Source organism: Pseudorasbora parva, chromosome 11 (assembly GCF_024679245.1).
Source record: "Pseudorasbora parva isolate DD20220531a chromosome 11, ASM2467924v1, whole genome shotgun sequence".
Taxonomy (NCBI): Eukaryota; Metazoa; Chordata; class Actinopteri; order Cypriniformes; family Gobionidae; genus Pseudorasbora; species Pseudorasbora parva.
In genome coordinates, this window is record NC_090182.1 from 38,924,485 (window position 1) to 38,947,535 (window position 23,051).

The 23,051-nt window shown below is 38.1% G+C and overlaps 3 protein-coding genes across 6 annotated transcripts in view; all 3 read left to right on the forward strand.

Moving 5' to 3' along the window:
• Positions 1 to 1,279: 1,279 nt before the first annotated feature.
• On the forward strand, positions 1,280 to 2,675 carry LOC137092407 (lysozyme g-like). Its single transcript, XM_067456658.1, has 4 exons — positions 1,280 to 1,361; positions 1,472 to 1,668; positions 1,741 to 1,891; positions 2,142 to 2,675. The coding sequence occupies exons 1-4, from the start codon at positions 1,298 to 1,300 to the stop codon at positions 2,276 to 2,278; spliced, it is 549 nt and encodes a 182-aa protein (XP_067312759.1). The 5' UTR covers positions 1,280 to 1,297; the 3' UTR covers positions 2,279 to 2,675.
• A 4,698-nt stretch (positions 2,676 to 7,373) lies between these two features.
• Positions 7,374 to 8,727, forward strand: LOC137093153 (lysozyme g-like). Its single transcript, XM_067457895.1, has 4 exons — positions 7,374 to 7,470; positions 7,561 to 7,757; positions 7,929 to 8,067; positions 8,397 to 8,727. Exons 1-4 carry the CDS (start codon positions 7,374 to 7,376, stop codon positions 8,528 to 8,530), a joined length of 567 nt encoding a protein of 188 aa, XP_067313996.1. The 3' UTR covers positions 8,531 to 8,727.
• A 156-nt stretch (positions 8,728 to 8,883) lies between these two features.
• zgc:66433 (uncharacterized protein LOC321250 homolog) overlaps positions 8,884 to 23,051 on the forward strand; it is a 67,018-nt gene continuing 52,850 nt past the window's right edge. For 2 of the 4 annotated variants that reach the window (XM_067457890.1, XM_067457892.1), the window contains exon 1: positions 8,884 to 9,105. Coding sequence is in view for 1 of the 4 variants with exons in the window: in XM_067457891.1 (XP_067313992.1) it covers positions 21,900 to 21,934 (35 nt within the window). In the remaining 3 variants the exon portion in view is untranslated. Of the gene's footprint in view, positions 9,106 to 21,478; positions 21,935 to 23,051 lie in introns of those variants that run through there. The other 2 variants (XM_067457889.1, XM_067457891.1) reach the window with 1 other exon arrangement.

Here is a 23,051-nt window from a genome sequence, read left to right on the forward strand (position 1 = left end):
TCTGTGGCTACTTTACACAAACTGCACTGGCAAGTGCTATAGCCAATAAGAACACAGCACACGTTGCAAATGGCATGTGATTGGTTCGTGGCAAAAACAAGAATACTACAGCTATGACTTGACTTACTTGACAAAAAGCTGTGATTCGACTTGACTTGACTTGATTGTCACAACAAATTACTTGAAGGTTAAGACTTGAGACGTGCTTGTGACTTGCACATGTGTGACTTACTCCCACCTCTGCTGCTAACAGCTGGAGCCGTTTCAGGGGAAATCACGTCAACACATTGAATAATGCGGCGTGTTTCAAGGCACTTCAGTGGGCCTTTAAGAAAATTACACGTCATTGGACGTGTCAAACATCAATTTAAAGAAATATTAACAATCATAAATATTCAATCAGTAATAATCATGAATATTTTAAATGTGGACTCGGAAATAAGTCTGAGTCCTAATATGTTTGAGTCAAGACCGAGTCAATGAAAAGACTGAGACCATTAAAATATGGTCTCGAGACCAAGTCCGAGTCCGAGTCTCGGTTACAAATTACTATGTTTTATCAATTTTAAATGCCTACCCTTTGCTAAAAAAATTCAATGATTTAATCTGGCTTTGTATTCTTGAAAAGTGCTAGAGGACGGCTCCCAAATTTGATACATTTTTATTATGGCCCATAACTAAACAAATCCTACAACCATCAAGGTACATTTTGATCAAGGAAGTTGACACTGGGCATGGTTTTACACTGGTGTGAGTGCCAACATTTCCAGAAAAAATATATTTAAAAAAATATTTTTATTTCTCATCACTTCCTTCTCAGCAAAGTTAGAGATTTCACTTGTCATCAAGTAAGTTCATCACAAGTTTTAAGGTGTATGAAGCCTCCACCTGATGAATCTGCCCACTTATGATTCACTGCACGTAGGTGTGCTTAGACTAATAAAACAGGATTAACAATTTTGCAACATTAACAGTTGCAAATTTTGTAACCTAATGTTTCTCCACACCTCAGTGAAACATCTGATGAAGCAAAATAAACTCCTCCCTCTGTGATCATATATAATAATGAACTGCAGCGGTCTGATTTTGTGACAGGACTAAACGGACAGTGATAAATCATGGGTAAGTTATCAGCTGCTGAGTGTTTTTATATGGTATTGTCTGAATTATGAGGAACTTTTTGTGATTGTGTAGCATTGCATAAATGTACTGTGTATACAATATAATTGTTTAATGACTGCAAGGGCTTTAGGTGATATTTTCGATGTGGTTTCTAGCATGCATTTATGGAGACATCATGAAAATAAACACCACCGGTGCATCAGAGAAGACAGCAAGACAAGACAAATTAACTGTAAAGGGTGAGAATTCATGACTGCATGCAACTTATATCTGACTTTTTTTTCCAATAAATGGAATATGCACTATGCGGCACTATTACTCTCTCTGTATTAACAATCATTTAAACTAGGGGTTGAAGCCTCTAAACAAATGGCTGAGCATGATCTGGCCAGGCTGGAGAAATACAAGAATATGATCATCAAAGTTGGCAGAGCAAAGAAGATGGACCCGGCTGTGATTGCTGCCATCATATCCAGAGAAACTAGAGTTGGAACTTTACTGAAGGATGGATGGAATACTGCTCATACAGCCTTCGGCCTCATGCAGGTAAATTAAAAGAATGGATCTAATCTACTTGAAAATAATTCACAGATAGACTTTATATGAGGTTTCTTCTAGGTTGACAGTACCCAAGGCCACAAGCCAGTGGGTACATGGGACAGTGAGGAACATGTCACACAAGCTACTGAGATTCTCATTCGCTTCATTAAAGAAATTAGAGGAAACAAAGAAAAGTTTTCCCAGTGGACTCAAGAGCAATGCTTTAAAGGTAAAATACTTCCACATGTGTAACTTGTTTTAGAAAACATACATCAGATTTGATAGCTTTTCATAGATTAATATTGATAAAGGAATTGATTGATCAATTTATCATTTTTACTTTGGTGCAACTAAAATTAATTTCGTACAAAAATGACCAAAATATAATTTGTAATGTTTTTATTTAGACTTATATGTAAATTGTACGATGTTCTCATAAGTGAGTGTTTCATGTCTCAGTTATAGTATGTTTGTTCCAGGTGGAATAGCAGCCTACAACAAAGGTGTGAGTAGAGTCTCTGCTCAATATGACAAAATCGATGAGATAACTTCAGGCCTTGATTACTCCAATGATGTTGTTGCCCGAGCCCAGTGGTTCCGAAGCAAGGGTTACTGAAGAACATCAGCGGTTACTGAGCAGTTAAACTCTAACATTTATTAAAAACATAGCTACAGTGTATTAACCTCATTTGTTTATGTATTAGAATGATGAGTTAAATATACACTATAAGTTTGGAATAATAGAGAAGTGCAAGTGTTTTTGACACAGCTGCATTTATTTGATTAAAAATACAGTAAAAACTGCAATCTGAAAGGTTATCACCATTTAAAATAACTGTTTTCTATTGCAATACATTTTAAAATGTATTTATTCTTGTTAAGAAAATGCCAAATTTCCAGCAGTCAATCATTATTTTTTGTTTCAGTATATTTTGTTATCAGTAACCTAATAGAGCTAAACTGCACATTTCATTGCATATGATATGATGAAATAAAGACATTTTCCACTCAAATCATTATTGTTGTGAACAGTCTTGCCATATCCTCATTATTACCTCATATTCTACATTTTGTCCTGGAAGTCAATCCAAATGCAGAGCTCTCAACTACTTCAGTTTCTTCTTCTGTCTGTATCTTGACATCCAGTTTCCACAATGTGGATCTAATGATTGGAGGCTCAAGGTTCAGCCACACCTTAACTCTACCTCTCAACCTAACTTGGTTAAGCTTCACACATTTTGGCTCTGTAGTGAGCACCACTTGATTTCCACAGTGCTGATTACAACATGATTACAATGGGGAATATGCAAGTTTTGTTTCCAAATGTCCAAAGTAATGATACAGTGACAATGTTGAAACCTTAAGATGCAGCTTCTGATGCAATGTCTCGTTCCCATCCTCTCAGGGAACCGGGATTATGTGTATAACCCAAACAATTTAGCTCAAAGGGAATTAATAATTATGTTTATAGGGAATTTTGAAAGACTTGTTTTATGGATGAATGAACCATAAATCATAAATGTAAGCCTTCTATTGTTTCTTAGACAGGGTTATTACATTTTATATCAGTGCACCAATTCGGAGGCGTTTCTTGATTTTGTTGTTTGTGTCTTTGATGGGAATTTCCTTCTGTGGTGTCCTTGCTGAAAGGAATTTCCCAGGCGTGTTGATTCACTGGAGGTCTTTTCTCATCTGAAGTGATGACTTGGGAAGACAATCACATTCTGGTGTGTTGGCGGATGAATAGAGTTGTTGACTGAATCTTTGCGGCAAAAACTTAACTTAGAAAGCGAGACGCTTAATGGGAAAAAAAGTAAGGAAGAAAGTAAAAAAATAAGTTGGCTTGTTTCTTCATGATGGTGTTTTAGGGTCGACCTTAGATTTCTTAGCCCGCCTTATGCCTCCTTAAAACCAACCTTTAACTCGTGTCCCAATGTTTTTTTGTTTTTGTTTTTTACTTAGATGTTTGTCCAACTCCTAGAGGAGATCTGACCAATTAGGTGTTGTCTTTGGTTCAAGGTGTGATGATTTTTTCCTCCTCTCACATAAATGACATGTTATCTGATTAGTCACATGGTCTCTTAACTTTCCCGCTCTAGCAGGAAATGATTTAAACTTGAATTTTATAATGACACAAAACATTTTACATGGATTTGATCCACATAGCTCAAGAAATGAGACATCATTCACACATATAGTAAACAAGACCTCAATAAACCATGCAATATTTATAACAATTGCTTGAATTATTTGTGATTGACTTAATCCTGCTTCGCTGACAGGTAAATGACAGGATCTTTTGATCCTTATCTTCTGAAAGAGTCATGATGTCTGTAATTGTTTTTTGAACAGTCAGTGTAAACAAGGATTTTGCATCGCAAGCACAGCCCCACCAATGGTTTCCAAATGATTTTCCTGGTATTAGTTTCCTGCATTAGGGTGTATCCATTAATCACAAAGATTTTGAAGTGGTGTTCATTTAATGTTTAATTTAAGTGTAAAGTATGCACAGTTATGTATTGTGTTGTTAATGTTGTTGTGGTCACAGTATCTATTTTGTTGAATATGCATTTTCTTAGGCCAAATCAAATTTAAAACTACACTTCTGTTGAATGTGGTGCATACCATTGCTGCTTTATAAAATAAAAATTTATTAAGTAACTCTGACCTGATGAATATCGATTATTTTCTTAGCATCCCCACACACTGATCTAGCACTGGTAGAGAAAAATTCTGCCACGGTAAGTCTTTTTTATGTAACAAATTAATCTAATGAATATTATTTCCATTTCTGCATATTAAGTGACCTTTGTTAGGGGTCCTATAATATATTTCCTTTTTCATTTACTTCTGAGTTGCCCAATTATTTATCTGTCCTAAACGTAACTAAAACACAGAACCCATCAGGTTTGGAAGGATGGTCCCATGTGGTGTAGTTTCAAAAGGTTATTTATGATCTGAATCCATCAGTGCTCCTGAGTCAACTAATACACAGATAAAGCATAACATTATGACCATCTAATATTGTGTTGGTCCCAATACCCAAGGTTTCCCAGCAGAACATTTCCCAAGGCATCACACTTTCTCCTCCGGCTTGCCTTCTTCTCATAGTGCATCCTGGTGCCATGTGTTCAACAGGTAAGCGACGCACACGCACTCAGCCATCCACATGATGTAGAAGAAAATGTAATTAATCAGAACAGGCCACCTTTTTCCACTGCTCCATGATCCATGTTGGTGCTTTTGGCAGTCGACAGGGGTCAGCATGGGCACCCTGACTGGTCTACAGCTATGCAGCTCCATACGCAACACACTGCAATGCACTGTGTATTCTAACGACTTTCTATCAGAACCAGCATTAACTTCTTGAGCAATTTGAGCTACAGTAGCTTGTCTGTTTGATCGGAACACATGGACCAGCTTTCCCTTAACATGAGCATCAATGAGCCTTGGCCGCCCATGACCCTGTCGCCGGTTCACCACTGTTCCTTCCTTGGATTACGATAGAGACTGACCACTGCAGACCAGGAACACCCCACAAGAGCTGCAGTTTTGGAGATGCTCTGACCAGGGACGCCTTGGGCCGTAATAAGCGAACTAAGCGGCTGCTTAGGGCCCCCTTGGCCACCAGGGGACCCCCAAGAGCTCTTGAAATGACATCTTGCTGCTACTGTATGTTCTTTTATGTTTGAAATCGCAAAATGGCCTTAAAACAATTACTAAATAAACTGCAAAATGTTACGTTTTCTAATATATGCACGGATTGATTCTGACAGCGCTGCACGAGCTCGCGGTGCCATCGACTGTAGCTTGTTCGTCAGAATTCAAAGTCCACAGTGCGAGAAAGGAAAACGGCGCTGAAACGGAGCTACTCATCAGTTGCCCGGTAACCTTTTTATGAATGGATGGATTTTGAGAATGCGCTTTGGTTTAGTGCAAATATCTTATTTGACATCCTGAATGTTTTGGACGGAGTACAGCTTAGCTGCAGTTTCTGTTCACAGTAAATGCTTCTCTGCAAGACAAGTGCTATAGTTTGAGTCGCTCAAAATTATCTTCTTTTTTTGCGGGGAATGCAAATTCCTTCTTCCCAAAAAGCCTTCCCAAATTTGTAATAAGAATCATTTATAAAAATGCTGTTGTCAACAAATAAAAGTACTAATGTTTTTCTGCGTGAATTTCCGCCAAAATAAAAGTTCTGCTTAATGTTTGAAAGAAATCCACCATTTCTTGTTTTAAAAGAATTATCTTATGCTCAACAAAAGGCTGCATTTATTTGATAAAAACTACAGTGAAAACAGTTATATTGTGAAATATTATTGCAATTTAAAATAGCTGTTTTCTATTTCTCTCTCTCTCGCTCGCTCGCTCGCTCTCTCTCTCTCTCTCTCTCTCTCTCTCTCTCTCTCTCTCTCTCTCTCTCTCTCTCTCTCTCTCTCTATATATATATATATATATATATATATATATATATATATATATGATATTCATATGTGATATGAATATCAAGTCAATTGTAATGTGTTACTCTGATCAAAGCTGAATTTTCAACATCATTACACCAGTCTTCACTGTCACATGATCCTTCACAGATTATTCTCATGATGATTTGCTGCTCAAGAAACATTTATTTTTTAATATCATGTTGAAAACAGTTGTGAAACATCTTTTTTATGATTCTTTGAAAGCTTTCTATTTTAGATAAATCCTGTTCTTTTGAACTTTCTATTCATCTGGAGTAAAGAAACTGTGAGCATATTTAGCATGAGACTTCTTTAAAAAAAAAAAAAAAAAAAAAAAAAAAAAAGGTTAAATCGTACAATTCCCAGTCTGAACTGAAACTTTGAATATTAAAGTGCACACCTGAGCACTCTTGTGGGTTTGCTACTTTTACAATTAAAAACCGTATATGGGTAAAAACATGACAGACAGACATGATGAGCAACACAGCTACAACTAATAAAATTGATAATGGGTATGCGATTATTATCAGAAATTGACAATAGTCAATCGGTACCGAGGGGCCCCCAAATAAAATTCTGCTTAGGGCCCCATGAAGGCTTGGGCTCTGGCTCTGACCCAGTCGTCTAGCATCACAATTTGGCCATTGTCAAACTCGCTCAAATCCTCACGCTTGCCCATTTTTCCTGCTTCTAACATCAACTTTGAGAACAACATTTTCACTTGCTGCCTAATATTACAAAAATGCTTTTTTGTTGGAACCAGCGAGTTCCAACATTTCCAGAAAGAAAAAAAAATTCCCACAACTTTTTATTTCTTATCACTTCCTTCTCAGCAAACTTAGGGATTTTACTTGTCATCAAATAAAACATTTTAAGGTGTATGAAGCCTCCACCTGATGAATCTGCCCACTTATGATTCACTGAGCTTGGGTGTGCTTAGACAAAAAACATTCACAGTTGCAACATTCACAGTTGCAAATTTTGTAACCTTACATTTCTCCACACATCAGTGAAACATCTGCAGAAAAAGAGCAACCCCTCATATATTACTGAACTGCAGCGGTCTGATTTTGTGACAGGACTAAACGGACAGTGATAAATCATGGGTAAGTTATCAGCTGCTGAGTGTTTTTATATGGTATTGTCTGAATTATGAGGACATTTTTGTGATTGTGTAGCATTGCATAAATGTACTGTGTATACAATATAATTGTTTAATGACTGAAAGGGCTTCAGGTAATATTTTTGATGTGGTTTCTAGCATGCATTTATGGAGACATCATGAAAATAGACACCACCGGCGCATCAGAGAAGACAGCAAGACAAGACAAATTAACTGTAAAGGGTGAGAATTCATGACTGCATGCAACTTATATCTGACTTTTATAGTTGCCAAATATTAGTTTATTTTAACATTGATTTAAACTTGTTATAGGTGTTGAAGCCTCCAAAAAACTGGCTGAGCATGACCTGGCCCGGATGGAGAAATACAAGAGCATAATCAATAAAGTTGGCAAAGCAAAGAAGATGGAGCCGGCTGTGATTGCCGCCATCATATCCAGAGAGTCCAGAGCCGGAGCGGCTCTGAAGGATGGCTGGGGCGACCATGGCAATGGCTTTGGCCTGATGCAGGTTGGTTAGGGGAATAAATCTATTTTGAAATATAATACAGTAGTCATCTGAGAAAGCTAATAAAATATTAAATATTATGACATCAAAAAGGAAACAGATATATAAGCAGAGGATGCTAAAGCCTTTCTGAACCTTTCTAATTGTTCTCTTCTCTGATGGTGTTTTTTTCAGGTTGACAAACGCCACCACACTCCAGTGGGTGGATGGGACAGTGAGGAACACGTCGCACAAGCAACTGAGATACTCATTGGCTTCATTAAAAAAATTAAAGAAAATTTTCCTAAGTGGACTCAAGAACAATGCTTTAAAGGTAGGCTATATTTACTCTCAGCACCATAAAAAAAGATAAATAAATGCAGATAGCACAGGAACAACATCTCTAAGTTGTCGGCCAAAGAACACTTAATCTGGAAAACATCTGATAAGCGTTTTAGAAAAAGCAGTTTTACATACACAATAAATCATAAACATCTTAAAGACATTTTCCAAATATCTATTTAACATAGAACAGGAAAAGTCCGATGAGCAAACACTCTTGCAGATGTAATGCAGACATTGATTAAACAGCCGTCTCTGTGATGTATTTGTGCTATGAAACAACTTCATGTCTCAGTTGTTGTAATATAATATTTATTCCAGGGGGAATATCAGCCTACAACGCAGGCGTGAAGAACGTCCGTACATACGAGCACATGGACGTGGGCACCACAGGAGACGATTACGCCAATGATGTTGTGGCCCGAGCCCAGTGGTACAATAGCAAGGGTTACTGAAGAACAGTTATTAACCTGTAAACCCCTTATATTTCTGAAATGAGCACAATAACTCAAGATTAAAAATCAAAATTAGATGAAGTCCTCATTTTTAATATCAAACCTAATATTTTGATATTAGAATGCTGATTTAGCGTGGACCGTTTTCAGAATGAGTAGACCTACATTTCTCATTAATAAAATAAAAGTCATTTATTTACTCAATTCATGTGTTTATTATTTACCAAAACATTATTTCTAAGTCCACACCTCATAATCTTCATTGATCTTGGAAATGTCTGCAAACTAGTCTTGGAACTTGTTCTCCACACGAGAGGGCGATGTTGAGCCTCATCCTGCTCTCACTCACGTCACTGAATGTGTTTTAGTACAAATCCCTGTAGTTTCGCTCGTTTAAGGATGGCTAAATACCTCTAGGATTTCTTCGTTTCGTATGTACATGTCTGCTTTAAAGCAATAACAAGATAATTTGGATTAATTGAGGCTTTCTGGCGGGTTTGAGCTCACTACGCTGGACAAAGCTGCTGTTTGGGAAGTTTGGGAAGCAAACATCTCCATCACTTTCCGCTAGTCCAGTGAGTAATGCTATGCGAACTTTTTTTTTCTTCAGTGAATTATAACCAATGACATGTTATCTTCTTCACTGGTTTATAATAGAACCGCACTTTGAATGCTCGCTTGTTATGTCTTTTGTAAAACAAATAACTTAAGGAAATGTAAAAGTGGTCTAACAACGTAAATATTCAGTGCAGCAAGCTGTCACAACGCCTCAAATAATATATATATTTTAATATATGCAACAACCTGGAAATTCCGATATTTTGTCCTGTAAGTAGGCTACCTTTTTTAGTTTAACATTGTCATATTTGTGTACTGTAATATCATTGTTTTCATGTTTTAAAAAGACTTCTGAGCCACAAATTACCAGACTACAGTTGTTTTAGGGATATATAAGAAAAACACACAATGGATATATATATATATATATATATATATATATATATATATATATATATATATATATATATATATATATATATATATATATGTATAGTATACATACGCACACACACACACACACACACACACACACACACACACACACACACTTCATATATTTAATAAACATTTGCATGCTGTGTGTGTGTGTGTGTGTGTGTGTATATGTGTGTATATATATATATATATATATATATATATATATATATATATATATATATATATATATATATATATATATATATATATAAAACTTAAATATATGCATGTGTGTGTTTATATACACAATATTTATAGACAGTGACAGTACACACACATTATATAAACACAAACTTTTATTTTGGATTCAACTAATCATGATTAATCGATTTGACAGCGTGTGTGTGTGTGTGTGTGTGTGTGTGTGTGTGTGTGTGTGTGTGTGTGTGTGTGTGTGTGTGTGTGTGTGTGTGTGTGTGTGTGTGTGTGTGTGTGTGTATGAAAATGAAAATGTGACTGACAACACGATCTAGCCACCAAGTTAAAAGGCAAAAAAAAGAGAAATACATTCTACATACTGATTTGCAGGTTTTCATACTCTTTATAGGAAAAACATTTGTATTTTAGCTGTGTCTGTGGTAACCATGTTAACATTGTCTGTGGCGCCTGATCTGGCATCCTCACCCTGCTGCTCAGAGATCAAATAGCCCTCCTTTTGCTCTCAGTTCAGTGTGTGTGTGTGTGTGTGTGTGTGTGTGTGTGTGTGTGTGTGTGTGTGTGTGTGTGTGTGTGTGTAGTACAGACTCATCATTAAAAAAAGAGTCTCAGAATCATGTCTCTCATTTGATGTCAGGCTGTGTGCAACTAGCATTTGGAGAATTTGGAGAATTTTAGAGGGTGGAACGTTTGAAAAGATATGGTGATCAGTTACAGAACATACAAAAGCCAACAAAGAAACTTGTTTTTGCAATGGAATATAACTTTTTAAAAAGGTAACTGCAACTTATCTCAAAATTCAGACTTTTTTTTTTTTCTCCGGATTGCGATTGCAAGAACTAATGTGGAAATTGTTATAAAATATGAGCTCACAATTATGAGAAAAAAATTAGTTTAGTTAGTTTAGTTAAAAATGGTCTGAATTGCAAGATATGTGCACGGTGTTCACAGAAAATGTTGTTTATATCTATGTATGTGGTGTTTTTAATATGCTTTAACACAAACCATGTGTAAATTCATCAGTCAACAGGATTGCTGAGTATTTTCTCCTTAAAGACGGTTTGAAATCGCTGCTGTTTCTGATGTCACAAACTGCCTTGTAACCAATCACGTCATGAGGGGTGCGGGTTCTAGCATATCATTAACTATTCTCTGAAGTTATCCTGTTATATTTTTCTGTTGATATGATGAATCGGATAGATTCAGCAATATAGCGGGTTAATTATGTATGCTTCCTCCAGTGGCGTTCTATGATGTTCAAAGCATTTCTAAGGATGCTGATTTTCAGAAGGCAGACTGAGATGGCAAACGGGAGCATTTGTGTAACATTAGTAACACATTAGCGTAACCAAAGGCTAATCGTATTAATTACCGTTATGTGTCCGATGTTGTAGAGAGCAATACATCAAATGCATCACCATTCTATAAATTAACTTGTATGAGCCTGTACAATTCAGTCTTCCACTTTTTCTGAATCAGTTTCTGGTTCAAACATGACTGAATTAAACCAATATTTCCACTTGCCACTGTGCAGCATTTAAGTTGATCGAGTGGATCTCTGATCTAGTGTGAGTGAGGGGGGATATTTTTGCATATTCATGGATCCAAATGAACCAAGGGTGTAGAGTTACATAACATTCAAGCTTTGTTAAGCATAAATAACTTATTTTCACAGGAATATATATATTTTTAAAGCACATTAAATGTCTTAATTTAACTAATGCCAAATCGTTGCTTAATCTAAGCCCTGTCTGTGAAACCAGGCATTATTATTGTTATAGGGGTGTAACAGTACATGTATTCGCACCGACCCATTTCGGTACAGGGCTTGCGGTTCAGTGCATGCGTTCTAAACAGCTCCGAATACAATCAATCGGCTTGTTTTAAGTGCGGAACACGCTTCAGTCCATTTTATCATGAAATTCAAACGATAAATGCCATTTTGACGCTCTTTAATGTGTCGTGACTGATCACTGTATAGCCGCAACTGTTTAAAGGTGCACTATGCAACTTTCCGTCCACTGGAGGGCGATTATTCTAAACAAAGGCATAGTTTGATGACGCCAAGTTTGAGCGCAGTATCTTGGGACATGTGGTCTTCACCTCACAGCCGGTGGAAAATAGGACTCGGGCAGAAATCACGTTCATAGATGCAGTTATAAACGTCACTGTAGTGTGAAGCAGAGCAGGACCGAGTGTTGTGGAGCTGAGCACGGCCGCTGGAGCGATTGTTATACGAACACACTGCTCGCGAGTTCCAGGAATTTTATTATTTCGGGAGGGGACACAGTCGCCGGGCGTGCGCACTTCCTCTTTTTCCGGTCGTGATTATAAGGTAAAGCAGCTCTGTTTATCATATTAGATACATTTAAGTGTGTTTAAAATTATGCTATGACGTTACTCTGTGCGTTCGCTCTGCGCTGCTGTGACATGTTCACACATTGTGGCGCATTTAGTGTGACATAGCTTTTAAAACCAGAGCAGTTGAATAACAGAGTTGCGACACGCCTTCATCACGCGGCAGCACACGGTCACGGCGCTCATTATAATTCTAAACAAACCAGCGCGGTGTCAATCAATACAGACCAGTGTTTCCCAACCGGGATCCCGAGCAAAAGTTGCGGGAACGCACTTACACCGCGGTTCATCTCACATCTGATGACGCATCTTTAATATGGGTTGTAACTTGAAAATAATGCTGTATGTATGTTTCTGTCGATGGATACGTGCTGACTCCTCAGGTATACACTACAACAACAGCGATAATAAAAGAAAAACGTGGGCAAAACGGTCTCTCTTTGTAAACTTTATAAAACGCATACGAGTGCTGCTGTACGTCCGAATATGAGCAGTCATTTTCACCGTCATCAACCCCGTGTAGCCAGAAGACGCGAATGAGAAGATCTGTCTGTGTGCACTCATCCCAAAGCGTGCAAATATTGAGTTATCTTTCAAATCCTGTGCTTAAACGGACAAACTCACAAAAAGTATGTCAAAATGTCAAAGCCTACTCTATGCCTTAAGTGAACTTTATACAGAAAATACGACGACTATCCGTGGGTCTTAAAGGGGCAGTAGCCTTCACTGCTGTCTGTTTAATGTCAAACAAAAGATAAAGACATCACTCACTGCTCCTGACTGAATAGCTTTTGTAAGTTTAATAAGGATTATTTTTTTTAATTTTAAACAGTTAAATGTGTGGTTATTTGACTTTTGATTACTTCATTCCATTTCTCTACCTAAAAACTAATGTTAGACCTACCTGAAAAGCATTGTTTATTTTATTCTCATCTTTGCTCAATAGTATTTATTTGTGCTGCTGCTTCTATTTAAGTTATCTGTTCTTATTTTCTTTATTTTCATTTGACAGTAGTCCTTTTTCCCCTGAACATAGCAAATACCGAACTGCACTGAAACGTGAACCTAAAACCGCGATACAAAGTGAACTGTGAGCAGTCTGTACTGTTACACCTCAAGCGTAACTTATGTGAGGGGGTGCCACAGAATTTTGAAAAATTTCAAAGGGTAAAAAAATGAATCGTTAGATTAGTCGACTAATCGAAAAAATAATCGTTAGATTAGTCGACAGAAAAAATAATCGTTAGTTGCAGCTCTACTTGGTCCGCTTCCAACCGAATTCTGGTGCTGTTTGATTGATATATGAACGCAACATGGACCAAAGACACCAAGTAAACGAACCAAAACATGTTTCGAAAATGCTAAAAGAAACGCACAAAAAGCATACCTGGTTCTTCTCATCAAAGGACCCGTGTTGCCCATTAGTTTGTACAGACAACGGAACTGCCATTTCTTTTACAGCAGATCTTCATATTTGCATACAACAGAGGAAATCCTGGTGCTGTTTTGAATGTTTTGAACATTTTATGAGCTCTTTGTGAGTTTTCAGTTAGTAAAAATAATACACACTTAAAATGATTGTGTTTAATCCAGCACACAGCATTGGTTTGAATGTTCATTAAGCAAGCTCCTACGTCATAAAAGCCGACCAATCAGGTTGTGACCGTCTCCCTATGCATTTGGTTAGGTAACTTTAGGTTCCCTGTAAAAATGTCAGTGTGAATGCTAAGAGGACCAGGACTATATGTTTTGTTTTTGTTTTTTGGTCCAGACCAAATTAACCGAACTACAAATGTAAATGCACCCTTAGAAGTTTTGGGTGGGTTAGTTCACCCAAAAAAGACAATTATGTCATTAAAGGTCCCATTCTTTGTGATTCCATCTTTCAAACTTTATTTAGTGTGTAATGTTGCTGTTAGAGCATAAATAATACCTGTAAAAATATTAGGGCTGTCCTTGACTAAGGATTTAGACAATCGAATCAGAATTGTCGAATCTCTCTATGTATATATATTTTTGGGTGAACTAACCCTTTAAGGACACATTTTTTTCAGTAAACCACTGTTGAATAAAAATAAATAAATAGCAATTTCGTAAAACTGCTGTACCGAACCCGTAGGTACCGACCCATGACTTCAAAACCAAGGTAAGTACCGTTTGTGTACCGTTACTCCCCAAGTTATTTATATCTATAAATTCTATAAAGTCAGAATTGTGAGATAAATTCACAGTTACAACGGTCAAGCTTCCATAATAATCTGTAATAAAACAAGAAAACCAAGAGACCATGCTTCACACAACATCTGTATAGTAATTGACACTCATTAACTTATGTATGTTAACTGTATTTCATATGAGTTGTGTATGGAGGCAAATAGCTGAACAGTTGTTTTATAAGTTAATTAAACCCGTTCGAGCATGTGTTAAGAGAGCCTGTTGTCCTGTAAAGCATCTTTTGATGATGAGCCGTGTTAATATTGTCCTGTTGTGTCTGCAAGATACTTTGAAAACAAAAGCATCGTAAAACCCAGGGTGAAATTATTTCATTATTATCATCTCATTAAACAATTAAGATGCTCCATTTGGAAGCCTCCCCCCAAAAACGCCACACACCGAGTTTTAAAGAGCCTGGAAAACAAGTGGATACAAAGTTTACTGGTCACAGATCGAGGAAAAGAGCAGCTGAATGGGCTGTGTTCATTGGTCAAGCTGTGTGGACCCAGCTGGATACTTTTTTATTGTAAGGGTAAAGGACTTAGCGGACACATGGAGAGCTTGGCCTGCTCATGGCTTTGTTTTAGAAGTTCTTTCCCAGGAGAGGATAGACTTCGTATTGTGAAAGGAACTTATATATTCATCTTATAAGTTATTTCGAAACATCAATCCACACGTCCTGCTTTTCAGGCCTCTAAGCCGAGGGGTATCATTTCTTGGGTTATTTACAGTTTGGCATACATGGCCTTAATTAGAGTGTGGGGTAGAGCGCTGCCTCAGAAGATGCGTTCCAGATGTGGGCTGGAATTCAGAGAGCTTTGTAAAGAAAAGAAACAGTGCTCTGCAGGAGATGCCTAAGGAAACTTGAGGAAGAGAAAAGTGTTGAAGGGAATTGACAAGAGTTGAACGGAGGGGGGTTGTATTCGAGTTTAAATATTCATGACTATGTCTAAATGTCTTTTAAAAGAATTTAGTCAAATTTGTTCTGGCTGTTTCTGTCATTAGATTTTCGATCATATGGAGCGATGTAAATATTACAGCACTATCATCTGTAACAGTCTGTGCCAACTGCATAAATGTAAAATTAGGTTCAAATTAACATGGTAAAGTATGTAAGAAAACTATATGCTAACAGTACTGTTCAAATACCGCTTTGGTCGGTAAGACTTTTTAATGTTTTTGAAAGAATCTCTACATTATATAATGTAATTTATTGCTGTGATGCATCATTACTTCAGTGTTTAGTCACATGATCCTTCGTAAATTATATGCTGTTTTGTTGCCCATGAAACATTTCTTAATTATTATCAGTGTATAAACAGTTGTGCTGCTTTATATTTTGTGGAAGCCGTTATAGCAGGGGTGTCCAAAGTCAGTCCTGGAGGGTCACTGTCCTGCAGAGTTAAGTTCCAAATTGCCTCAACACACCTGTCTGGAGGTTTCTAGAATGCCTAATAAGACCTTGATTAGCTGGTTCAGGTGTGTTTAATTGGGGTTGGAAGACTCGGAGCTGAACTCTGCAGGACAGTGGCCCTCCAGGAGCAGGATTGGATACCCCTGTGTTATAGGGTCATTATTAAGTGTAAAATCAACCATATTTCAGAAACTTCCCCATCTTAAGCCGGGTGCACACTGTGCAATTTTGGCCATGATTTGGCCGTCTGAGACAAATTTAGCAAATCCTTAAAGATTCCTCAGATCCTAGGCTAAAGCCTAGTTCAGACTGCACGATTTTCAAACTCGTCGGGTCACTGCTCTATTCACACTGCATGACTATCTGGGGTATCATTCAGTCACTGCTGTGTTCACACTGCACGATGGTTTGACGACAGAGGAGTTCACACTGCATGACTGAACAAGAGGAAGAATCGCCGACAACTCTCTCTCTCTCCGGTGCGCAAACGTTTTGCCAAACACACGTGCGATGTGCCGAGTAAACAACGCGAGATCACACGTGCGTCAGACCGGAGTTCTCGCGCGACACTTTGAATTGTTATTTAAAATGATAAACTGCACAACGTTTGCTTCAAACTGTATGTGCGCTGATTTGTAGAGAAAAAGAAAAAAGATTATGGAGGAAGAAATTGTTGGAGAGACAGAGGGAGCCAGGATTGTGTTCTGCAAAGACAGTTTGAGGTAAATAAACAATTTTGTAATGTGCTGCTGCTGTGGCTGGATGTGCAAATGTTTGGGCTTTGTTTCTGTTTGATAGAATTGTAAATATATCTATTAAAATACTGATATTCTGCTCTATAACTCCTCCCTGAACGTCCTGCTGCCCTGTATCTCACTCTTTCATTGGCTGTCGGTCATCGCCGACGTAATTTTCAGTCAGAACCCTGTTCACACAGCAGGAGTTTGAATTGCCGACAGGTCCAGATATTTAGCATGCCAAATATCTCACCGGCGTCGGCGACTCGTCGGCGATTCTCTCTGATCGCGTCTTTGATTATTCACACTGCGTGATTGTCATTCGCGTGCACGAGCACCGATTTGCCTGTGATCTCGGGCATTTGTCGGCGATTTCGCAAAACCTGTCGGCTACTCAAAATCGGGGCAAAAATCGGGCAGTGTGAACTAGGCTTAAAATCTGATGTCTTTGGTCGTTAGTTTGACATGTTCACCGGCAGCCGATTAATGAGCTCTGCGATCAAATTTTACCTCAGACGAAATTCTGGCAGTGTCAGAAGATTTGGCACACAATCCTGCAGTGTGACTTCTCCTACGCCGACAGTCAAATATCTCGGTTTTTCAAGACAAACTATGACCAAAACGAGAGCTAGAGATTTCTTTGTAGCCAGCATTTCAGTCCCGCGTGTAATGGAGCTCACCGTCATTGATTGATGATATAAAACTCCAGACGAGTTTTCTTGTGCGCGTCGGTTTTTAGCGCGCCTTCACTATCGTACAGTCTGACATTAATGCCAACCGAGATCTTACAGTGTGACATGGCTTACATCGGGGATCATGTTCGTACAGTCTGACAAGGGACATTCGCAAAGGATTTTGAAAAATCGCACAGTGTGCAGGACCCATTAGATTTTGTTAAAGGAACACAGCGGCTCTCATTCCTGCATAATAATCCAGGAACTTTGCTGCAGTACCATGGGTGCAGCGGCGCAATGATATTAAAGGGTTAGTTCACCAAAAAACGAAATTGATTTCATTAATGACTCACCCTAATGTCGTTCCACACCCGTAAGACCTCCGTTTATCTTTGGAAAACAGTTTAAGATATTTTATATTTAGTCTGAGAGCGTATCCAAGTGTATACACACTATACTGTCCATGTCCAGAAAGGGAATAAAAACATCATCAAAGTAGTCCATATGTGACATAAGTTGGTTAATTAGAATCTCTTGAAGCATCGAAAATTCATTTTGGTCCAAAAATAACAAAAACTACAACTTTATTCAGCATTGTCTTCTCTTCCTTGTTTGTGTTCAGTCCTCTAATAAAGATTCAAATGCTAATGAATCAGTGAATCGATCAATAATTTGAATCGCCAATGTCACGTGATTTCAGCAGTTTGCCAGTTTGACACGCGATCCGAATCATGAACCAATACGCTGATTCACAACAGTTTGAATCTTTATTTGAGGATTGATGTCTGAAGAATAAATAATGTTGAAACTAGAAATTATTCTTGTTTCCCTCTATCAAAACAATTGCTTAAAACGTGCCAAATCCACAGAAATGGTCAAGTTAAGGCACACTAACGAAATTTATTATTTTATAATGTTTCCTGGGGTGTACTTATATTGTTAGTATGGTTTTTACATCCAAAAATGTCATAATTTAGAAATTAAAGGCATTTTTTCTATACTGATATTAGCCCTCTGGCTTGAATGCTCTGTTTCAAGGGGTGTGTCTGCTGTGAGTCTTCATTGAAAACACCCATTGTTGTAATTGGCTGACATCTTTGCATTTGAAATGAGATTACATGCGGAGGGGGCATGGTTTAGTCAGGTGTGACCAGGCAGCTGCAGCTGCCAGTCGAGAGAGAGACAGAGAGAGACGGGAAAGATTGCTGCGAAACAAGCGGCAACCTCCCGCGATCTCTCTTGAAGCCAATACGGAAGTAATGTAAACTGCAATTCCTCAACTGGCCACTAGGGACAGGCTCCAGAAGGGAGCAGAATCTCATTGAGCCCCAGGTTAAAATTCTCAACTTTAAAGCAGAAAAAAACATGTTTACAGCCTGGTACAAATTGTGGTTTTGGCTTATAAGGCTAATGTTGATCTTCATGACAACTCTGAGGGGGGTGAAATTTTTTATAACTCATTCGTTTACGTTATATAAAGCCTTAAAGTTCTGCATAATTAAGGGCGTGGTTACAAGTGGATAGCCATTTATCTGCCGTCTATAGTTATTGCGTCACCTCAGCTCCGCGCACATCCCGCCTTTTTGCCCATTTTCTGTTATCCGGGAGTGACACGTGACGACTCGCTCACAAGATGGCAACGCCCAGCTCGCCCCTACTTTAAGCTTCAGAACGGCTTATCGGAATCCTATGGGTGACGTCACGGACACTACGTCCATATTTTTTTACAGTCTATGCTGCGAAAGTGTTATTGTACCGAGTTTTTGAGAGTGCGAGTTTATTTTGTTTGTGTCTGAGAGCTCTGAATAAACACGCATGAACTTTGCAACGTTATTTCTCTCACAAAATGCTTTCACCACAGCTTACAACAAACATGACATCGACATGAATACAGTTAGAGATTCAGTTGAGCATAATGAGCAGCGGCATTCAAACGGCAGTTTGGACGATTGTGCACTGCTGATAAACACTGTGATAGGCCGATCCGAACATTATAAAGAGTGTTTTTTTTTTTATCGCTCTCTGTAGTTTAATCATTTAAATAACAGATTTGTTTCATGCTGCTAACAGAAATGACGTGAGGTTGATGGTTTTAGTCACTGGCTTGATTCACTGATGCATCAAGACGACCAGCGGCGGGACTAACAGTATTAAACGATTTAGAAAGAAAGTCTGAGTGAACTTGAATGATTAGCTACATATCAGAACTCACTGATCCCAGATCAGGCATTAATGAACACTGTTACTCACTTTTTGTGGCGGTGCTGTCAAATCCATATGGTAAAGCCTGTGCTGCTGACATCCACTGATAAACTGAATATATTCTCCGCTATAATTTTCTGGGCGGGCAAAGCAGAGGAAGGGGCGGTAACCTTTCCTGGTATGACGTCATAACAGGAGAATTCTAGATCAGCTCGTCTGAGCTCTCATTTTCCCAAAGGCAGAGAAAGACAGCCAGAACTCAGTTTACACAGATCCAAATTTCTAGCCACTTGGGGACAACATTCAGGCTAGAGGAATTCATATTAATGTTCATATATCACAATAAAAATTTCATGCCATGGGACCTTTAAAGGGTTAGTTCACCCAAAAATGACATTTCTTTCATTAATGACCCCAATGTCCACACCCGTAAGACCTCCGTTCATCCTTGGAACACAGTTTAAGATATTTTAGATTTAGTCCGAGGGCTTTCTTTCCTTTGAATGTAAGTGTATGCCCACTTGCTGTCCACGTCCAGAAGGTACACCATTTAAATATAAATCTTTTTTTAACATTATAAATGTCTTTACTGTCACTTATAATCAAATGAATCCCAAGTTTGAACATTTATTAATAAGATAAAACATCTTAATTTGACCATCATGCGTTATGTGACTGTTTACAGTAAGCTTACACATTGCTCAAAAACAGTGAAAATAAAATTATAGGGGTCAATTTTATCTACTGGTGCTTATAAATCCCCCAGGGTTTTTTAATTCTAGTTTTATCTAAACAAATTTTAACAATCGGGGTTTGTAAATAACACAATTTTAGTAAAGTCATTGACTGGGAGTCTTGGATATTTTATTGAAAATATGTCATGTATATGTCATTTGAAATACAATCATGGGCAATTTTTTACCCCGTGGCAGTTCTATTGTTCAATGAATCAAACAAGCGAGTTTGTACTTTAAAAACTATTTCATGTAGTCTAATCAACTACTATGATCATAAAAAGGATTTAATAATTATAAGAGAGTTGTAGCAATGTGGCATGCTAAACATGACATGTCAGCTTTCCAAAAGTATTTAACTAAATATGAAGAAGTCTGTAGAAGGAAGTCAAGGACGGTTGATAGCGAATGTTTTGCAGATTATCAGGCAACCGCATACTATGACTGAATTAATGAATCTACTGATAATACTGACGCTATGGCCCTTTGGAGGGGCCATATGCTTAAAACAAAATATGGGTTTCTTCAGGGGCAGAGCAGAAAGGTCTCAGGAAATACCAACCTGGCTTCTTTTTTTCATAAGGAAAACTGACATTCCACTCAACTTTGAAAAGAGAACTGGGACATATGCCTCCATAGACATTCTGTTCACCATATGTGAGAGGTAAAAAAAAAAAAAAGGGTTTGACAGCCATTACTGAGTGTGAACTTGATGTATCTGGCTATGTTGGTCTAGTATGAAGGCTCCCCATCTCCCATCCCCTGACAGGAAGATAATACTTTTTTCGAAATCCAGCATTTGCCAATGTTTGTGTTTAAGAAAAGCAATGGACTGGCGCAAGCTAAGCTTGTTTACACTTCTGCAAGATACTCCTACACAATTTGCCTGAGAGGGAAGGAAAATATTCAAAACTGGCAGAAAGGCGAAACGTTTGTATGTAGTGAAGAGGTACGGTATGAGATTGAATGCACAACACATTTTCTAAAGAAAACAGGGTAAATGACAAATGTCCTGTCACTAAAATATCCGGTTGTAACTAGAGTTGAATCTACATCGTCTAAATCCTTCATTTGCAGCAAGCGCATCTTGCTCCCAATGTAAACAATAATTTGTATTTACTTGCATTAACCAGCAAACCTTCGGTAAACGTTCATTTGAGACATATTGAGCAGTAAGTGCACAGGTTATTTTTTGGCATTGATGGTTTCGTAACATCCACGGAAGCTTTCCATTTCACACAAGATTCTTTATAGTTATTTAGATTAATAAAATGTTCTTTACACCTAAGCAAAAGGTTATTTTCAGAACTGTCCAATGAAAGGTATATTGGAGAAACCCCCTTTTAGTGTAACTTGACTACCTTACTAAATATTGGGTGAAAATGTTACTAATGATTTATTAAAACTGTGTTGGCCGTCAGATGACTGGCTTTCCAACCCCCTTCGTGGGACAGAATGAGCCTCCCTCAGACACGAAGGTGGTATCTCCTCAGGGATCTGCCCCATCTAATTATCAAATGACGCCTGGTCTGTCGGCGGTAAGCTGCTGGGCTGAGACAATAGTAGCTGATTCTCTGGATTAAGTGACGGGGGTTGGAGAGGGACGGGAGGGGGGATCCAAGAGGAAGAGACAGAGATCATGCTCAGTCCTGAGAGACAGGCTACCGGAGCACACATGCTTTCCCTGTGAAGGATACACATTCTCAGTCACAAGTATCTTTTCGTTTTTTTACGAACGCCCCATAAGATAATGGTGGTGTGACGGTTCACTTTTGGAACTTGAACAGATTCTTACAAAGGATGCGCTAAGGAAACTCAGCTTTAGAGGTGAACTTTGACACCATGTCTGGACTTTACAGCTGCTTTGGGGACAAAAAGTAAGTTGGAGCCTTTTGTTAATTATTTCTTGGTTTAAAAAGAGTTTGTGGTAGCACTTATCTCTTGTTAACATGCTTGAGTTTGAAATGAACCTCTTTTAGTGAAATTTTAGTGGAACACTGATGAAAATGCTTGTGTTGATAGAACTGCATACATTTGAACTATTTTTCCTGTAAGGAATCTGTTGTACTCTCTGAGAATGTACTATAATAGCTTCTTAGATGAACTTGCTCAATTAGTCTCTTTAAACGCTCTTCTATCTAATGGTCTCATGACATCTTCAACAAGACCCTACTCATCACCGCTGAGAGAACATGTTGTTTACCATTGGGTTTCGTCCAGATTCTTTACAAGTTTAGTAAAGAGACTTGTGTACCATTTCTTTTCACTGAATTTGCCATTTATTATTGTTTATTCTAGTCCACCCCCCATACCCCACCCCCAGAGACTAGATTAATGTACAATAAGATAGTTTGGACCAGTTATTGAGACATAATGTTCCATATTCAGATGGATGTCATATGTGCCTTTGCAGAGACTGACAACATGCCCTACAGGTTTTTATATATATATATTTACTGGAACCAGCTTCATCCTTACATTCTGACCTACCTCCATTTTCACACCATTTATGGTCCTTGTGCTCCTGTGAGAGTCCCGCTTTGTTTGTATCTACACAGTGTATCTATTTTGCAAGGAACTTGAGCCATCTCATGAAATACGAGTGCAAATGTTAATGTTCAGACCCCTTTTGTGTTGACCTCTGTGTTTTCTCTGAGCTTGTTGATGTTGAGCCCAAACTCTTGTTGTTTTTAGCAGGTTTCTGCTGTCTTTTAACAAGTATCAAGTCAGTGAGAGGTTGTTTTGTTAAAGTTTGTTATAGTTCAATTTGCATATTGTGGAGAGTGGGGTAAGACGTTTCAGTGAGGACATCTTATTTTAAACGTTTTTTTTTTTTTTTCTAATCCTGATGTACAATCTTCATTTTAGCTTTACCTCTCATTTATTTTTGACTAGCTTATGTAAAAGGTGGTATGTCATGATACACCACTCTTCTTTACTGTAAAACATTTCTTCTTTGGGTTCCTTATGGATTCTCTACTAATGATTCATCCG

Coding starts and splice junctions, on each gene's coding strand:
- LOC137092407 (XM_067456658.1), top strand. CDS start 1,298: ATGAAAATAAACACCACCGGTGCATCAGAGAAGACAGCAAGACAAGAC. Junction 1,362..1,471: donor AGACAAATTAACTGTAAAGG/GTGAGAATTCAT, acceptor CATTTAAACTAG/GGGTTGAAGCCTCTAAACAA. Junction 1,892..2,141: donor TCAAGAGCAATGCTTTAAAG/GTAAAATACTTC, acceptor TGTTTGTTCCAG/GTGGAATAGCAGCCTACAAC.
- LOC137093153 (XM_067457895.1), top strand. CDS start 7,374: ATGTGGTTTCTAGCATGCATTTATGGAGACATCATGAAAATAGACACC. Junction 7,471..7,560: donor AGACAAATTAACTGTAAAGG/GTGAGAATTCAT, acceptor AACTTGTTATAG/GTGTTGAAGCCTCCAAAAAA. Junction 7,758..7,928: donor ATGGCTTTGGCCTGATGCAG/GTTGGTTAGGGG, acceptor TGTTTTTTTCAG/GTTGACAAACGCCACCACAC.